Source organism: Indicator indicator, chromosome 22 (genome assembly GCF_027791375.1).
Source record: "Indicator indicator isolate 239-I01 chromosome 22, UM_Iind_1.1, whole genome shotgun sequence".
In the NCBI taxonomy this organism is placed as follows: Eukaryota; Metazoa; Chordata; class Aves; order Piciformes; family Indicatoridae; genus Indicator; species Indicator indicator.
This window is the reverse complement of record NC_072031.1, coordinates 6239866-6256164: the sequence shown is the minus strand read 5'-3', so window position 1 is coordinate 6256164 and position 16299 is coordinate 6239866. Positions and strand designations below refer to the sequence as shown.

General features: G+C 49.3%; 1 protein-coding gene across 1 annotated transcript in view; it reads left to right on the top strand.

Annotated features, from left to right (window-relative positions):
* IFT140 (intraflagellar transport 140) overlaps positions 1–15810 on the top strand; it is a 61382-nt gene extending 45572 nt beyond the window's left edge. Inside the window, exons 18-29 of the mRNA XM_054390828.1 lie at positions 6105–6282; positions 8877–9067; positions 10063–10158; positions 10514–10646; positions 10719–10862; positions 11594–11722; positions 11920–12102; positions 12881–13087; positions 13365–13577; positions 13661–13827; positions 14146–14287; positions 15607–15810. Coding sequence (XP_054246803.1) covers positions 6105–6282; positions 8877–9067; positions 10063–10158; positions 10514–10646; positions 10719–10862; positions 11594–11722; positions 11920–12102; positions 12881–13087; positions 13365–13577; positions 13661–13827; positions 14146–14287; positions 15607–15810 — 1987 coding nt within the window. The remainder of the gene's footprint in view (positions 1–6104; positions 6283–8876; positions 9068–10062; positions 10159–10513; positions 10647–10718; positions 10863–11593; positions 11723–11919; positions 12103–12880; positions 13088–13364; positions 13578–13660; positions 13828–14145; positions 14288–15606) is intronic.
* Positions 15811–16299: the final 489 nt, after the last annotated feature.

The window sequence follows — 16299 nt, the reverse complement described above, 5'->3', positions numbered from 1 at the left end:
GTCTGATACTCTTGTCAGCAGCCTGGAGAGGGAGTGGTGAAAAGTGCAGAGCACCTGTATCACCAGCTGCAGCTGCGCTGTGCCCACCACACCTGAGATGTTGGCACAACAGTTCATACCAGTGCAATTAATAAATTAGACTAGAAACTGATTTAATTTTACAGTAGTTCTCTTTTATCAGCTAAGTTAATTTGCCTTTAGTCAACAAATCTGTACTGACCCAATGCACATAGAATTGTAGAATGGTAGGTGTTAGAAGGAACCTCTGGAGATCATAGAATCATAGAATGGTCTGGGTTGGAAGGGATGTCCAAAGGTTCAACCCCCCTCTGCAGTAAGGAGAGGCATCCTCAACTGGATCAGGTTGCCTAGAGCCCTGTTCAGCTCCACTTTGAATATCTCCAGGGACGAGGCCCCAACCACCTCCCTGGGCAACCTGTTCCAGTGTTCCACCACCCTCATAGTAAAGAACCTGTTCCTAATATCCAATCTAAATCTGCTCTTTTCTAGTTGGAAGCCATTGCCCTTCATCCTATCACTGCAGGCTTGTGTAAACAGCCTCTCTCCCTCCTTCTTCTAGGCCTCCTTCAGGTACTGGCAGGCTGCTATTAGGTCTCCCTAGAGCCTCCTCATCTCCAGGCTGAACAACCCCAGCTCCCTCAGCTTGAACTCATAGCAGAGGTGCTCCAATCCCCTGATTATTTTCGTGGCCCTCCTCTGGACGTGCTCCATCAGGTCCATGTCCTTCCTATATTGAGGGCCCCAGACCTGGATGCAGTACTGCAGGTGAGAATCACGGATGGTAGGTGGCTTTGCAGTGAGTTGAGGCTGGGAAGGGATGCAGATGAGTCAAGTGGATCAGTTCACTGCCACAGGAGGTGGCACTGAGATTGGTGACAAAGCTGATCTTTGATCAGAAGTGTCACCCTGCCAGCTGTGGTGAGGGGGAGTGATCTCTAAACAGGCTGTGTAACTGTAGGTCCATGTGGTGAGACTGCCACAGCACAAATGCTTTGGGACTTCCAAATTCTTGTGATGATGGAAGCTGTTCTGGGAGCCTTGATGGTGCCTTACCATCAGCAGAAAGGTCAGTGGCACTGCAGGGACAGTGCACTAGTGTGAAGAGTGTCTGAGGAGCAAGGCAAGGTGGCAGTGACTGCTGCTGCCTGCAGGAATTCAGCAAGCACGCTGGGGACTTTTTTGTTCCATGGCAAAACTTCAGGTGGATGTTGTTGTCTGGACAATTAGCTGCTAGCTAATTGTTTGTGCCATGCTAGAGAGTGGCAGGGGAAACACAGCAGCTTATAATGCACTTGGGGGGCTTTCTGGGGGAGGAACCAGTTGTGTATATGTAATACTGTGCTTTCAGAATCCCAGTGATTTCGATTATCTGGGATAACTAATTGCTTCCATACTGAGCTGGTCCATTTACTACCCCATAACTTCTGATTACAGTTGTTTACACAGGGCATATAATCTTTTCTCTATTATTTTTTCAATAGGCAAATGGCTCTTCATCATTCTGTTCAACTAATAACAATATCTAAAGATGTAAAATCGGGGACTTGCCTGAGACAGTAGATAACCCCAGAGCAAAACTACATTAATTTTGCAAAAATCTGGTAAATTTTCCCAGCCTGCTCATACCAAAATGGTTCAATTATTTAGTTTTGTTACAATTTTAATCAAATGGTTCTTGTTGGCATGTTTACAGCCAGTGCCCTTCTCCATTTTCACTCAGAGATCTTGTGCTTCCAGTCCAAAGCAGTCTAGGAATCCTTCTGATCCTTAAGAAACCTCCTTGTTGAAGTCTTCTCTATTGATACCTATGGATCAGCATATTCACTGCAGTACTTGGTGCACTTCCCAGGTCACAAGTTTTGTTCAACACAGCTCACCCTGAATGACAGCTTGGTGTTGGTTTTATCAGGTGAAGATTGGAGTAGGTGGAAGTGTGCATTTAATATGATTTTATAAACACTGCTCTGTAAAGCTCTTGTTGCTTTATCAAATATTCTGTTTCTGAGAGGGAAGAGCTTTTAGGAATAATTTGGACAGCTTTCAGTGTTCTGGTCATGCATGAAAAATGCCCAACATGCTCCTCAGAGAAGCATTCAATTCATGTGATTAATGCTGTCAGGAACCTCACTGAATTGCTGCAACTTTCCATATATGACAATTAATCTCCTCGTTACCTTTTAGTCCCACTGAACAGGCATAACAAGAATCCAATAAATGCATTTTAAAAGCATCAAATGTAATTGTCTACATCGAATAAAACTTCGTATTTTCAAGCCCTGAGTTTTTTTTCGGGGCTACAAGAGAGCAGTAAGCCACCAACCTGAAGATCTCTGTCCATTTTTATGGAGGTGTTTAAAGTTTTCCACAGGACTTGTAAACTTTTCATCCCTGCTAACCTTAGGTGTCCTAATTTGACTCACCTGACCATGCCCGAGCCCTCTGCAGCTGTTTTGGCCCACAGCATGATGCTGTTATCCTATTAGTGCTCTGTCAGATCATAGCTGATCATAAATGAATTATCTGGTGGCAATCTGTTGTGCCTTTCAGCCAGATGACAGTTTCATGATTCTGGCAGGTTTTTTCAGGGGGTTGAAGGTGTAACTTCAAGTTACTGAAGTCCAGGCAAGAGACTACCATTGGAAAACCACCAACAGATGTTGTTAATTTTCCTTAGGAAGCGGCACCTGCTTGTCCCATCCTTTTCCTTTGCACAGAACCCCCCCAGCAGCACGTAGGCAGCGGGTGGTGGCTGGGGAAGGGTGGTGCCCTGTACCCTGCAGCCCCGTGGCCAGCCCAGCCTAGCCCACAGTTCACAGCAGGGCAGGTCTTGTAGTGAGTGCTGGGCACCAGAACTGTGCCTTCACTGCAGTCCTGGTTGGCTGAGCTGCTGAGAATCTGCCTTGGATTTCTTGCAAGGTTTGTCTGGGGATAGAGGGGTGAAGCTGTGTTGTTCCCAGGTCAGCAAAGGATTTCCCACTTGGGGGTTTATTTCCATTTTTGATGTGTCTGAGGCACTCAGGGACAGCCACTCTCTCCAGGATGTGTGCATTGGGGATGTGATACCTTATCTGTAGTATTGTGTTCTAGGGGTGCAACAATGGATTGTTATATATAACACATATATGATCTCTGATGTTAGCATTACAGATATGCTGGAAGTGTTTTTCCCTTTGCATTACACAGGAGCTGTGTAAAGCAGGATGCTGGGGGTCCTGCTCAGCCAAGTGGGGCCCACATTGGCAAGTGAGATCCTTGTTTCCTCCTGATCAAGATACTTAGAGGCAAGAGATGGCACATATGTTTATTTTCCAAACACACCCCATTAAACAGAGGGAGAGAGACTTTGTAGTGAGGTATTTTAGAAATATAAGCCTCCAGGACTTGTAAACAAATACTCCATTTACTGGATTTTTCCTTTAAACTTTCATGGAAAAAGGGCAATGAAAAATACACAAGAAGAGAAGGGGTGCTAAAATCAGACTGTCAGATGTGGAAATGTGGTTTCATGGGAAACCAGATGCAAAAGATAAAATATAAGGGAAGAAAAACTTTTTCATCACATGTGTGATAAAACTTGTGTCTAGCCTTAAGAGGCTAGAATTTGTCAGGACTTGCATTTCCAAGTTCAGAGCTCTGTTGATGTGACCTGGAGGCTGGGCAGTCTGGGGTGCAGCTGCAGACCACTGACTCCTGTGCTTCATGAGCAGGGTCTCTCCCCGGGGTGCTCGGGGAGCCTGTTCCCATGGCTCTGCTCACACCGCGGCTGCTCTTCATTAAGCCTCCAGCTTCGGCTGATGAAGTGCAGATGCAAGCAGCCTTCCAGAGAGGGGAAAGGAGGAGGAGGAGGGGAAGAACAGGAAATTCCCAGAGCATGAGCTGGGGGCAGGGTAAATCATTACTTGGCATTTTATACACTGTGATGGGGCCGGGTCTGGGAAGAAGAGTTGCTGCCTTTTAGGGGTGCAAGGGCAGATTGGTCTTTCTTGCTACACTAATGTGGTTTTTGCCTGAGGCTAAAGTGAGCCTGTTCTGTACCTTCTTGCTCCTTAACCAGACCTGCATTAATTGCTCACATGCCTGAAAAGCAGCCACACTGATGGCCAAGACTCTTGCTCTGGTGCTAGAGATGTCAGCCTGTGAGGGAAGATGGGCCATCCCAAGGTTGAGGCTGGTCTTCCCAAGACATGGAGAAACAGAACCCAGATTGTTCTTTAAACCCATGCCTTGCTTGCAGGCCTGCCAGGTGCCTCAAGATTAATAGCTTCAAGGGAAATCTCTGACAAAGCATTCAGAGATGTGAAAAGTGTCTGTTCTCTCTGATCAGCCCTGGGGTAGAGAAGCTGGAGCCCTCTTTCTGGGGTGAAGGTAAACTGAGGTGCTGGCTAAAGATCTCCTGGTCTTTCTGCAGGAGCTGTGGTGGATCAGTCCCAGTGTCCTAGCCTTCACCCAGGTTTGGCAGTGTGGATCTGTTGCATTATCCCTCTGTGGTTTAGGTGAGACAGGTTCTGTGCTGCTGCCCAGCCCAGACTTGGCCACGGTGCTCTGTGGTGGTCAACAGCTCTGTGCTTTGTGCCTCTGCTGGACAGTGAGACCCTCTGTGTGCTGTGGAGTAGTTGTTGTTGAGTACTGTGGATCTTTTGCATTTCACAGGGTGGAGTGACTCTAGTACCTTGCTTTTTTTTTAATTAAGGTATAATAATGTATTAAGAACATCAAACCAATGCATTAATAGTTGTGTGATGTCTGCAAAGATGGGTTTGACAAGCAAGTGGCATGTTGCTGTGTCAGAAATCCTTGCCTACCTAGGCAGTAGTGTATGGAGTGTGATGCTGGAATGGTCTCTCAAAGCACAAAGAGTTTTCTAATATTCTGCTGTAGCAAGAAAATTGAAGTATTACCTGTCTGAGCCTCCCCAGAGCTGTGCCTTTCCTGTGAGGGATGTGTCTGCTGGAGAGAGCCTCTGCTGCAGCTCTGCTTGGGCCAGGGAGGAAGTTTGGCCGTGGGTTCTCCTCCATGCAGCTGCCACTCTTAGCTCCAGTGGCAGAATGGGAACTCTCCTGTGCAGAGCAGGGCCAGGATCATTAGATGAAACATTCATCCCAAAGTTCCATCAGAAGAGATGGTCAGAGGGAGGCAGCATTTTCATCTTTCATCATGCTTGTGCTCTTGGCTTGTCTTTTGCTTTGGTCTCTGTGCTGGATGAGTCCATGCAAGCACTGCTCTGCTGGGAACACCTCCAAGCTACAGTGTCTTCAGTCCAGTCTGAACACAGTGCTGGGTTCTGGTGAGTGCTCCCCATCTGCCCAGCAGGGCCTGTTGGGAAGGCAGTGCTTGCCTAAAGAAGACAAATGCAGAGCCCAGCAGCTGGAGATGTTTCTTTCTTTGCATCTGTTGCAGCCAAGCAGTACCCTGCTGCTGGAGCCTCTTGGCAAGTGGTTTGGAGTGGAGGAGGAAGAGGTGGGATGGCAGAGCTCCAGCCCTTCAAGGCAGAGGTACATCTGAGTGGCCCACTGTGTGGCATGGGTGCTGAGGTGGCCCATGGGCAGGCTGTGCATGGGGCAAGAGCTCCTAAAGAGAAATCCCTGAGGCAGCAGCTCCCACGAGGCTTTGAAGTTGGCAGGAGCCATTGCCCCTCAGGAAAGCATAGTGCAGCAGATGGCTGTTGAGTAGCACCTCCTGAGGAGTCTCTGCACACTCTTCTTGTTCCCATCGTTTGGAATCCTATACATTGATGTGGGGGGTGGGGAATGTCTGTCTGTTGCAGCTGCAGCAGAGCCACAGTGATGGGAGCACAATGACTGTTTCTGTAGCTGCTAACAGAGCTGCTTTGGTTAGGCACTGGTGTAAAACAAAGCCCACGTGTCCTCCAGGCCATGGGCATGCAGCTCCAGAGCTGACCTTGATGTCCGAGGCCTATCTCTGTTCCTCTTCAATCTCTGCACAGCAGCTGGAGTTTCCTTGGTACACCCAGCAAGCGTCCAGTGTTCTGATGGTTTTCCTTGTCACTCCTCTTTCCTGGCACTGACCTGCTTAGCACCCCAGCTCTGGCTGTGACACCCTAACAGCTCTCCTGTTTCCTGCAGCGAGGCTGTCTGGGAGAACATGGCTCGCATGTGCGTCAAGACTCAGAGGCTCGACGTCGCCAGGATCTGCCTGGGACACATGGGGCATGCCAGAGGAGCCAAGGCACTGAGGGAGGCCGAGCAAGAACCGGAGCAGGAGGCCAGAGTGGCTGTGCTGGCCATTCAGCTGGGCATGCTGGTAATCCCCAACAACCTGTGCACCCCACCGCACTAGGGACAGAAAGGAGAAATATCCTTTTGAGATGCAAAAACCCTGGAGAGGAGTAGAACTCAGTGCCAGGTTTACAGGGGGTGATGCAGAATAGCTGTGGCAGTTAGTGTCCTGAAGCTGAGGTTTTACCTAGGGCAATAGGCATCTCCTTCAGCGCTGCACAACCTCCTCCTGCACGATTCCTGCACAACTCAGCAGGGGCTTTCCCTGGACTCCAGAGGCTCAGCACTCCCCTGAGCCTTGTGTTCCTCAAAGAGGAGATGGGAATGAGTGTGGCAGCAGCTGGCAGAATGAGAGGACCAGGCTCCAGAGCTGCCTAAGGGCACAGGAAATGAATTCGTCTGTTTTTCTAACCACTGGACAGAATTTATTTGGGACTTCTACTCACACATGAAAAGCTGCTGAATGAAGGCAAGTGCTGAGTGGAGGAAACATCTTTTAAAGGTGTGCTTTGTGTGAGACAGTAAACAGAAAATGCTTTCTTGGGGCAGAATTCTCCCAAGCTTAATCATTCTAGGTTCGACTGGGTTAAGAAAAGGATGTACTTTTAAAGTATTCTAGCTAAAAATGTTTCAACAAACATATTTGAGGGCCCAGTATGGGAAATACAAGTTCCACTTTGACATGTTTGTTTGTAGAGTGAAAGGCTAAAGCTGAGTTCTGCCAGAGAGCGAGGGCTGGCTTAAGGCATTTAAGCAGTTTATGCAAAACTGATGTTTCCTGCAGGGCTGGAATGCTCTGAGGAGTCACAGTTGCTGCTTGTGCTGTCCTGGGGATGCCTGCAGTCACCCAGATTTCCAACCCAGCTTCTCCTGTCGTGGGAGCAGGAACCTGCCTGGATGCAGCAGAGCCAGAGGATGCACTCAGGCTGTTCTCCCTGCAGTCTGGTGCATGAGGGAAGCCCTCCCTTGGAGCCTGCCCTGGCAGCAAACACCTACTAAAAGGGACCTTGTCTTCCCATAGTTTGAACCCACTCCCCTTGACTGCCACTGGGGCTGAGGTCTAAACTGGGCTTGAGACCAGCCTTGTCACAGGGATGGAAAGCTGACCAGAGCAGTCAGCAGTTAGAAGAATGATGAGATGTGTTCCATTCATAAGTCAGTGTGCTGTCTTGAGAGTCTTCATCAGTCTTCTTTAGTTTGGGAACCATCAAAGATCCAGGCATATGATTCATAGAATCATGGAATACCAGGTTGGAAGGGACATCCAAGGATCACCTATGATCTGTAGGATCATAAAACCTGGGCCAGGAGAACTGATGCAATACCCCACAGCTCATAGGAAATCATGGATTAGATTAAAAATGGCAAGGTGCTGTGACAGCAAAAATCTGTCTGGGGCTGCATTTGAGGAGACACCACATCCTGGGGCTTTGAGTTGCTAGCTTCTGTCTGTGGGTCTGTTGCAGCTACAGCTAGAACATTGACTTTCACCCTTGAGTATCTCATTACCAGACAAAACCTTGATGAACCAGAAAGAGTTCAGAGAACATGAGTGCAAATTGTTAGGCTCTTGGGAAGATTTCACAGGCAAGGAGGTCTTTAAGATAGCCAGAGAACAAGAATTTGGCTTTAAAAGGTGTTGAGCAATCTCCAACTATTTTAAAGAGTGTAAATGCTAGAGAGGGAAACTGTTCTGAGTTAAAGTGAAGAAGAAAAGGAAAATTCAAACAAAATGTTTGGAAAGGCTTCCTGGCAGAGAAAGCTATGAGGCTGCAAAGTGCCAATAGTCCTGATTGGGGATATTTAGATCTGTTTAGAGCAGTGGAGGGGAACTGCAGCAAAACAAAGGCAGTTCTCTTGCCTTGTTTTCTCCTCACAGAATTGTGGTGCAGGCAGCTTCCAGCTCTGCTTTCTATGCTTTTTGGAAATTGTAAACAATAAGGGACAGAAACCATTTTTCTGTCTGGAACAGATAATCTCAATTTACTAAGTATAGTGTTCAGCTGGACAGCAGTTGGGTGGAGCAGGAAAATGCTCCTTCCACAGGAGTACATCTCAAAGTAAAAATAATAGTTCCAAATTTGCTTGCCCTTGCGTCAGCATCAGCAGAACCCTCCTGTTCTAATTCTGTCCCACGCTGCTAGCATTGATTCCCAGGGATAGGGCTCAGTTACCCACCAGCAGCATTTCTGCCTCTGAAACCTCCTCAGGGGTGGCACAGGTTCCCTGGCACGTAATACCTTCTTGCCAAAAGCCCTAGTTTTGGCTCAGGACCTTCTCCTGGCCCTCAGCTCTGGGCAGGCAGCATGGCTGTTAGCTGTGGCCCCACACGAGCACGTCTCCCCTTTCTGAGGTGGTTTCTGCTCCTGATGACAGCAGTGGCTTGCTCATGTCACCCCCCGGTCACTCCTGTACAGTAAGTGCCAGGATCTGAGTGCTTTCCTTATTTTCACACAAACATCCTGTTTCCCAGTACTGTGCTATTCCAGGCTACCTACCCCGAGGTGGCTGAACCCCCTGCCTGGGCCGTGGCTTTCATTGCCACTGACCTGCTGGGCAGAGCAGCGTCTGCTGGAAGGACAGCAGAGAGCTCAGAGAGTCTGTGTGCTCTGCTTGCAGGAGGAGGCAGAGCTGCTCTACAAGGCTTGCAAACGCTATGACCTGCTCAACAAGCTCTACCAGGCCTCCAACCAGTGGCAGAAGGCCATCCAGACAGCTGAGGCTCATGACAGGGTTCACCTGCGCACCACCTACTACAACTACGCCAAGCACCTGGAGGCAACCGGAGAGCACAGCCTTGCCCTGACCCAGTAAGCACCCAAGTGGTTGGAGCTGTGTCCTCCTGGGAGGGGCTGGAGGCAGCCTAAGGAGCACATCTGATGATGACCACTAACAGTTAATTGAAGGCTTTTCCTGTTTCTGGTGCTTTCTATCTCGTGGAGTGACAGCATTGTTAAAATAAACTTCCCAGCACCCTCCCAGGCTAACAAAGCCCAGCACAACAGAAAGGTTAAGTGTCTTGTCAGGGACAGTTGTTGAATCCCACTAATATCCAGTCCTGTACTGGTCTTTAGAAGACCATTGCCCTCTTTTCCTTCCTTTTCCATGACAAGAAAACACTTGTTTACTTCTCCTGAGAGTCCCAGGCACAACTGCTGTGGCAGAATTCAGTCTGACTTGGGTGCTTCTGATGACTGGCCCTCTCTTGTGATTGATGAGTCCCTAGAGAGGTTAGAGGAGAAGATTACTAGTGGTCTGAAATCTTGGGTTTAGGAGGTTTACCATAGGAAGCCTCACAATATAATATTAAGATCACCTCTGTCCAAAGTCAAAGTAGAGAGCTCTGATGTGGTCAGACAGATGAAGATGATCAAGGTGGGCAGGGAGGTGACAAGAGACTGTAACAGAAACTGGTGGCAAAAGTGCAGTGGAAAAGAGGCTGAAGTTGCAGTGGATGGCAGAAGAACTGGGCAAGATGAGGAGCCCAGGGTTCTTCTGATCTTTTCAGTCAGTTGAACAGAGATGTGCTTGATGTTTGGGGAGCTTTCTGGGATATTTCTTTGGACCATTGCTGGCACTTTTAAAGCATGTACTCCTGTCATCACATTGCCTCTCCAATTCCAGGGGCCTTGCCAGGACCATTAACCATATTTCTGATGATGCTGGCAGAATGCAGCTGGTCTTAAGAGTGACCATACCAGCTGGAGCAGTGTTCCTAGTGTTGTCCCTCTACAGCTGGCAGACAGCTTTCAGTGGAGTTGGTAGGAAGGTGGCTGTTTCACATCCAATCTCTTCCTCTCTGCAGCTATGAGAAGTCAGACACGCACCGGTTCGAGGTGCCCCGAATGCTCTCTGAAGACTTACAAGCCCTGGAGAACTACGTCAACAAGATGCAAGACAAGTCAGTGCTATGCTTGTTGCTTCTCCCAAATGGGACTTTCAGGTCTGAAACACAGCTTGTGAAGAGAGCAGGGAAGGAGGAGCATGAATCTTCTCTCAGTTCAACCCCTGCCTCTTCAACCCATGAAGAGCCTCCTGCAGCTTTGCAGGAGTGTGCTACACCTTGTTCAAGAACTGCCACATTAGCTGTCTAGGCTGCTTACAGTGCAGACCTTTGGGTGTCACCCTGGAGCTGGGGTGAAACCTTGTCTAAAGTCTGAACAAACGTACCTAGTGTTGAGATCAAGATCTCCAAGAGAGAAGGATACAGGCTGTGGCAATTCCTGTAACTGCAGTTCCTGTCGTTGCTTTTCTAGGAGCCTGTGGAAGTGGTGGGCTCAGTACCTGGAGAGCCAGTCAGACCTGGAATCTGCACTCAAATACTATGCACTGGCTCAGGATTATTTTTCCCTGGTCCGTATCCACTGCTTTCAGGGCAACATTCAGAAGGTGAGGCAGCCTGTGCCCCCTGCTCCCCCAGGATCCTCCTTCCCAGGCTGAGCTCTGTGCTTCCTTTTGCAGGCTGCTGAGATAGCAAACGAGACAGGGAACTGGGCAGCCTCCTACCACCTGGCACGGCAGTACGAGAGCCAGGAGGACGTCAGGCAGGCTGTGCACTTCTACACCAGGGCCCAGGCCTTCAACAACGCCCTGCGCCTCTGCAAGGTCAGTGGGGCACAGCCTGGTTCCCTTCCCTCTTGTGAGCCTCTGCTTGCTCAGAACCTGCTGTGACTCTGCACCTGGCTTCTGCATCTTATCATAGAATTACCTGAGCTGGAAGGGACCCCCAGAGGTCGTCTAGACCAATCCCCCTGCAGTGAGCAGGGACATCCTCCACTAGAGCAGGTGGCCCAGATCTTCTACAACAGCTGCATTAGTAAAGGCTGAGTTCTTAAGGGGGCCTACAAGAAAGCTGGTGAGGGATTTTTTTAGGATGTCAGGGAGTGATAGGACTGGGGGAAATGGAGCAAAACTAGAAGCAGGTAGATTCAGATTGGCTGTTAGGAAGTTCTTCACCATGAGGGTGGTGAGACACTGGAACAGGTTGCCTAGGGAGGTGGTAGAAGCCCCATCCCTGGAGGTTTTTAAGGCCAGTCTGGATGGGGCTCTGAGCAACCTGATCTAGTGTGAGGTATCCCTGCCCATGGCAGGGAGGTTGGAATTAGATGACCCTTGAAGTCCCTTCCAACCCTGACAATTCTATGATTCTCCATGAGATGTTATCTTCTCTCATATCTGAAAACAAACTGAAACAAATGGTGATGGTTGCAGCTCACAGTTCCTGGGGTTGGTTTTACACAGAGGGGCTAGGAAGGGAAGGGATAAAGCTGGAGGCTTGCCAGAATCATCAACTCTGTTTGCTGCAGCCCTATAGCCCAACCTTTGCTTTTGAACAGGAGAACAATTTAGATGACCAGCTGATGAACCTGGCTCTTCTGAGCTCTCCAGAAGATATGATAGAGGCAGCCTGCTATTATGAGGAAAAGGGGGAGCAAATGGACAGAGCTGTCATGTTATACCACAAGGTAAATGTCTTTTTAGTTAAGAAAGAGAGAGCAAATTTAAACTGCAGCAGTTCCTACAGCAGAGGAACATTAAACCAGCTCCAGTTTTTGCTGTTTGGTACTCACCTCTTCGTGGTAGGTAGTGCTCCAGGACAGCCTGTGAGCTGATTCTGCACTGCTTTATGCTACTCTTTAAACACTCATTCTTCATTTTGCAGGCAGGACATTTCTCCAAAGCCCTGGAGCTAGCCTTTGCCACACAGCAGTTTGGGGCCCTGCAGCTAATTGCTGAAGACCTGAACGAGAAATCAGACCCAGCTCTGCTAGCTCGCTGCTCCGACTTCTTCATTGAGCATGCCCAGTATGAGAAAGCAGTGGAGCTGCTGCTAGCAGCCAGAAAGGTAAGTGCCAGCTTCCCTGCTCCCTCCAGGCACAGGTGGAGGGGCACAGCAGCTCTGCTGACACATCCATCCCTGCTGGTAAACAGACACCTGGAGATGTCTGTAAGGTTGAAAGTTTCCTGTCACGCAGTGACTGAGCCTACTGGCTCAGCTCTGGAAATGGATTTGTAGCCACAGAATGGGTTGGAAGGGACCTTAAAGATCACCAACCCCCTGCCATGGGCAGGGACACCTCCCACTAGACCAGGGTTGCTCAAGGCCTTATCCAACCTGGCCTGGAACACCTCCAGGGAAGGGGCACCCACAACCTCCCTGGGCAACCCGTTCCAGTGTCTCACCACCCTCACTGTCAAGAATTTCTTCCTAATCTCCAGTCTAGATCTACCCTCCTCAAGCTTCAATCCATTGCCCGTCATCCTATCACTACAAGCCCTTGTCAAAAGTCCCTTCCTGGCCTTTTTTAGCGTTTCCTGGCTTTTGGTCTTCTTATGGGGATTCAGCCATCTCCCTGGGCAGCCTGTTCCAGTGTTTGAGAACCCTTTCAGTAGAGAAGTTTCTTTTAATATCCAGCCTAAACCTCCCCTGGTGGCCATTTCCTTTCATCCTGCCACTTTGTTATCAGGGAGATGCTTAACTACACAACAATGTTCTAGATGGAGCCTGCACAGCTGCTAGCCTTTGTGCCTTCAGATAGCTCCCTTCTATAGGGTACACCACAAGCAACGTGAAGCATCATGGTGGTGGTTGCCACACCTCACTGCTTCCTCACTCCCCTCAGTACCATGAAGCTCTGCAGCTGTGCCTGAAGCAGAACCTGACCATCACAGAGGAGCTGGCTGAGAAGATGACACTCTCTAAGGACTGCAAGGAGCTGTCTGAGGAATCCCGGAGAGAGCTGCTGGAGCAAATTGCTGACTGCTGCATGAGACAAGGCAATTACCACATGGCAACCAAGAAATACACAGAAGCAGGGAACAAGTTAAAGGTCAGCCTGGATACCCAGAGTAAAAAAAAAAAAAAAACAAACTTGTGGTGGTGGGTTGACAATTCCCCCCCCCAACATTAACTGTAAAAAATGTTAAAGGCATAGTCTAAAACTACCACACAGCTGCAGAGGCCAAGCCTGCTGCCTTCCTAAGATTGCTCCAAACAGGGCTGTTTTGGGGCATTCACCTTCCCAGCAACCTTCACAGGGCTTCTGCTTCAGCATTCACAGCCAGCTTTGTTCCCCTCTTCCCCTGTGCTCCCCTTTCCATTGGCAGGCTATGAGGGCACTGCTGAAATCTGGAGACACCAAGAAGATTGTTTTCTTTGCGGGAGTCTCCAAACAGAGAGAGATTTATATCATGGCAGCCAACTACCTGCAGTCCCTGGACTGGCGGAAGGACCCCGAGATCATGAAGAACATCATCAGCTTCTATTCTAAAGGAAGGGCCCTTGACCTACTGGCAGGATTCTATGAAGCATGTGCTCAGGTACAGCCCCCTTCCATGATTTCTGAAGGTCTTTAGTTTGTTAGCTCTGGAGCCCAGACATTGACCTCATTTCTCCCCTGCAGGTAGAAATCGATGAGTACCAGAACTATGAGAAAGCACAAGGAGCACTGACAGAAGCCTACAAGTGCCTTGCAAAAGCAAAGACCAAAAGCCCTCTGGAACAGGAAAGCAAACTGGCACACCTGCAAAGCAAGATGACCCTGATAAAGCGATTCATCCACGCTCAGAGGTGAGCTGCAGCCCTCGGGGCTGCAGAGCAGTGTCAGACATGCCATACGAGAAGGAAAGCTTTGCTGGTGCCTGCAGTTCATTGCAGACCCATTGCTAGAGGCTGCTGCGTGTTTCTAGCCTGCTGTGGTTGTTAAGCTGCTGTTGACATGAAAGATGAAAAGATGCCCTGAAGTGCAAGCAGGAGTCCTGACCTAGGGAAGCAGCTTTTTGGTGATTAGGAAACCTAATGAGAGTGGGGCAAAACAAAAAAAAAAAAAAATCTTCCCTGTTCTTCACACAAGCAGCTGAATGCTTTCCTCTTTCTGCTCTTTCCTAGAGTGTACCCTGAGGACCCGAAGGAAGCAGTCAAACAGTGTGAACTTCTCCTAGCTGAGCAAGACCTGGACAGTGCCATCCGCCACGGCGACATCCTGGGCTTCCTGGTGGAGCACTATGTGCGAGCGGAGGAGTTTGGTGTGGTGAGGTCCTGCTTCTTCCTCCCATCCACAGGACCCCTCTTTTCTGTACACCAAGCAGGGGATGGCTTTCTCATACAGGAAGCTCCTCCGCAGAGAGGCTGCTATACAAGACCTGAACAGCTCTGCAGGGTCAGACCTCAGGAGCTGTAGCGATGTTAAAGTATTTTTCATTTCATGGCACTGAAGAGAAAAAGAAAGCTCAGAGGGCATAGAGCGTAAGTAGTGGTGGGGGTCTGAAGCATTCCCAGTCACAAGGTAGGAGCAGAAGGGTCTGTCTGGGTGTGTGGCTCAGCAATGGCACTGGCCTTCACTTGCCACTTGGGCCACAAAAGAAAATGGTAAAGGAACGGGTGAGTCAGGGCAGGAGTGCCACACAGCCCAGTGCTTGGGCTGCACTGTCACCTGCTTTAGCATGAGGCAGAAGCATGCCAGGGGCTGGGTTCTCCAGCTGTGCTGATTACGTGTGTTGGAACACTGGACCTGAAGATCTCCAGAGGGCCCTTCCAATCCCCAATATCCTGTGATCCTGGGTTGGTTGCAGTTTCACTCTCAGGAGAATGCAAAACCAAGCAGCGTGTGAGAAACTCATGGCTAAGTGCTAGCACCCCTCAGCACTGAGCTCTTGTCAAGAGCTCACCCAGGCACTGAGGCAGATGCTTCTCACCTGCTACAAGAAGGTGACCTGCCTAGTGGATGAGGGAAGTGCCCTGGACATTGTCTGTCTGGCCCTTAGTAAAGCCTTTGACACTGTCTGCCACAGCATTCTCTTGCAGACCCTTCTGCTGCAAGGCTCAGTGCCTTCTGCACTGGATGAGGGGATTGAGACACCCTCAGGAACTTTGCAGATGACACAAAGCTGGGTGGCTGTCAGTCTACTGGAGGGGAGGGAGAGTGCCTGAGGGAGCTGGGTTTGTTCAATCTGGAGGAGGCTGAGGGGAGACCTCCTCACTCTTCACAACTCCCAGAAGGGATGCTGGAGTGAGGATGGGGCAGCCTCTTCTCCTTGGTATCAAGTGACAGGTCCAGAGGAAATGGGTCCAAGTTGCACCAGGGGAGGTTCAGGCTGGGTATCAGGAAATATTTCTTCATTGAAAGGGTTTTCAAACATTGGAATGGTCTGCCCAGGGCAGTGCTGGGGTCACCATCCCTGGAGGTGTTCAAGCAGCATGTGGACCTGGCACTTAGGGACATGGTTTAGTGTTGACCCTTCAGTGCTGGGCTGAGGGTTGGTCTGGATGATATACTCTGTGCTTTTTACAGGGACTGACACAAGAAGCAACCCCCCACCCCCCAACAGTGGTCTCTGTGCATTCCTTTAGGCTTACCAGTATCTGGAAGAGCTGCAGAAGAGAATCCCACCCCAGAACCTGAGCTACTATGTGACTCAGCAGACCTTGGAGGCAGTGCACCGCCGAGCTGGCGTTCCCTTGAGCCGAGCCCTGGCCTCAGAACAGATTCACCACAGCAGTGTGGAGAACAAGGAGGTGGAAGAAGAAGTGGTTGATGAAGTGGAAGACCCTTGAAAACTTACTTATCAAATGCAAAGTTGACTTTAACACGAAGTCATTTATTCTGTCCTCACCAGCTGTCATGCACCAGTCAACAGGCTGCTGTGACAAAGCTTTTTGGTTACTACCAAGAAATTTATTCTTCCTGCTTGCCTGTACAAGCACTGCAGTGAACAGCTTGTCTCAAACACCACCCACAGAGGTTCTTGCACATCCTCTTCAGAAGCTGGCTTTAGGATGTTAATAAATTAGAGAAAGGTGAGAAGCCAACAAGAATTGTGTGCAGTAACTTCAGGCCTTTTTCCAAGTGCAGAAAGGAGATGAGTACTGTGGTGGAAACTCCTGAGCTGACAACGTTTTCAAGTACAACTTTCCTCTGCTAAGGTTGCTAACTAATTTGTCAGCCCCTAGAAGTCACAGCTTCTGAAACCAATCTCTGACCCAGGGCAGGAGCTTGGGGAAAAGTCAGACTAGTGCAGAATGACTGCAGAAGAGACCTTCCCC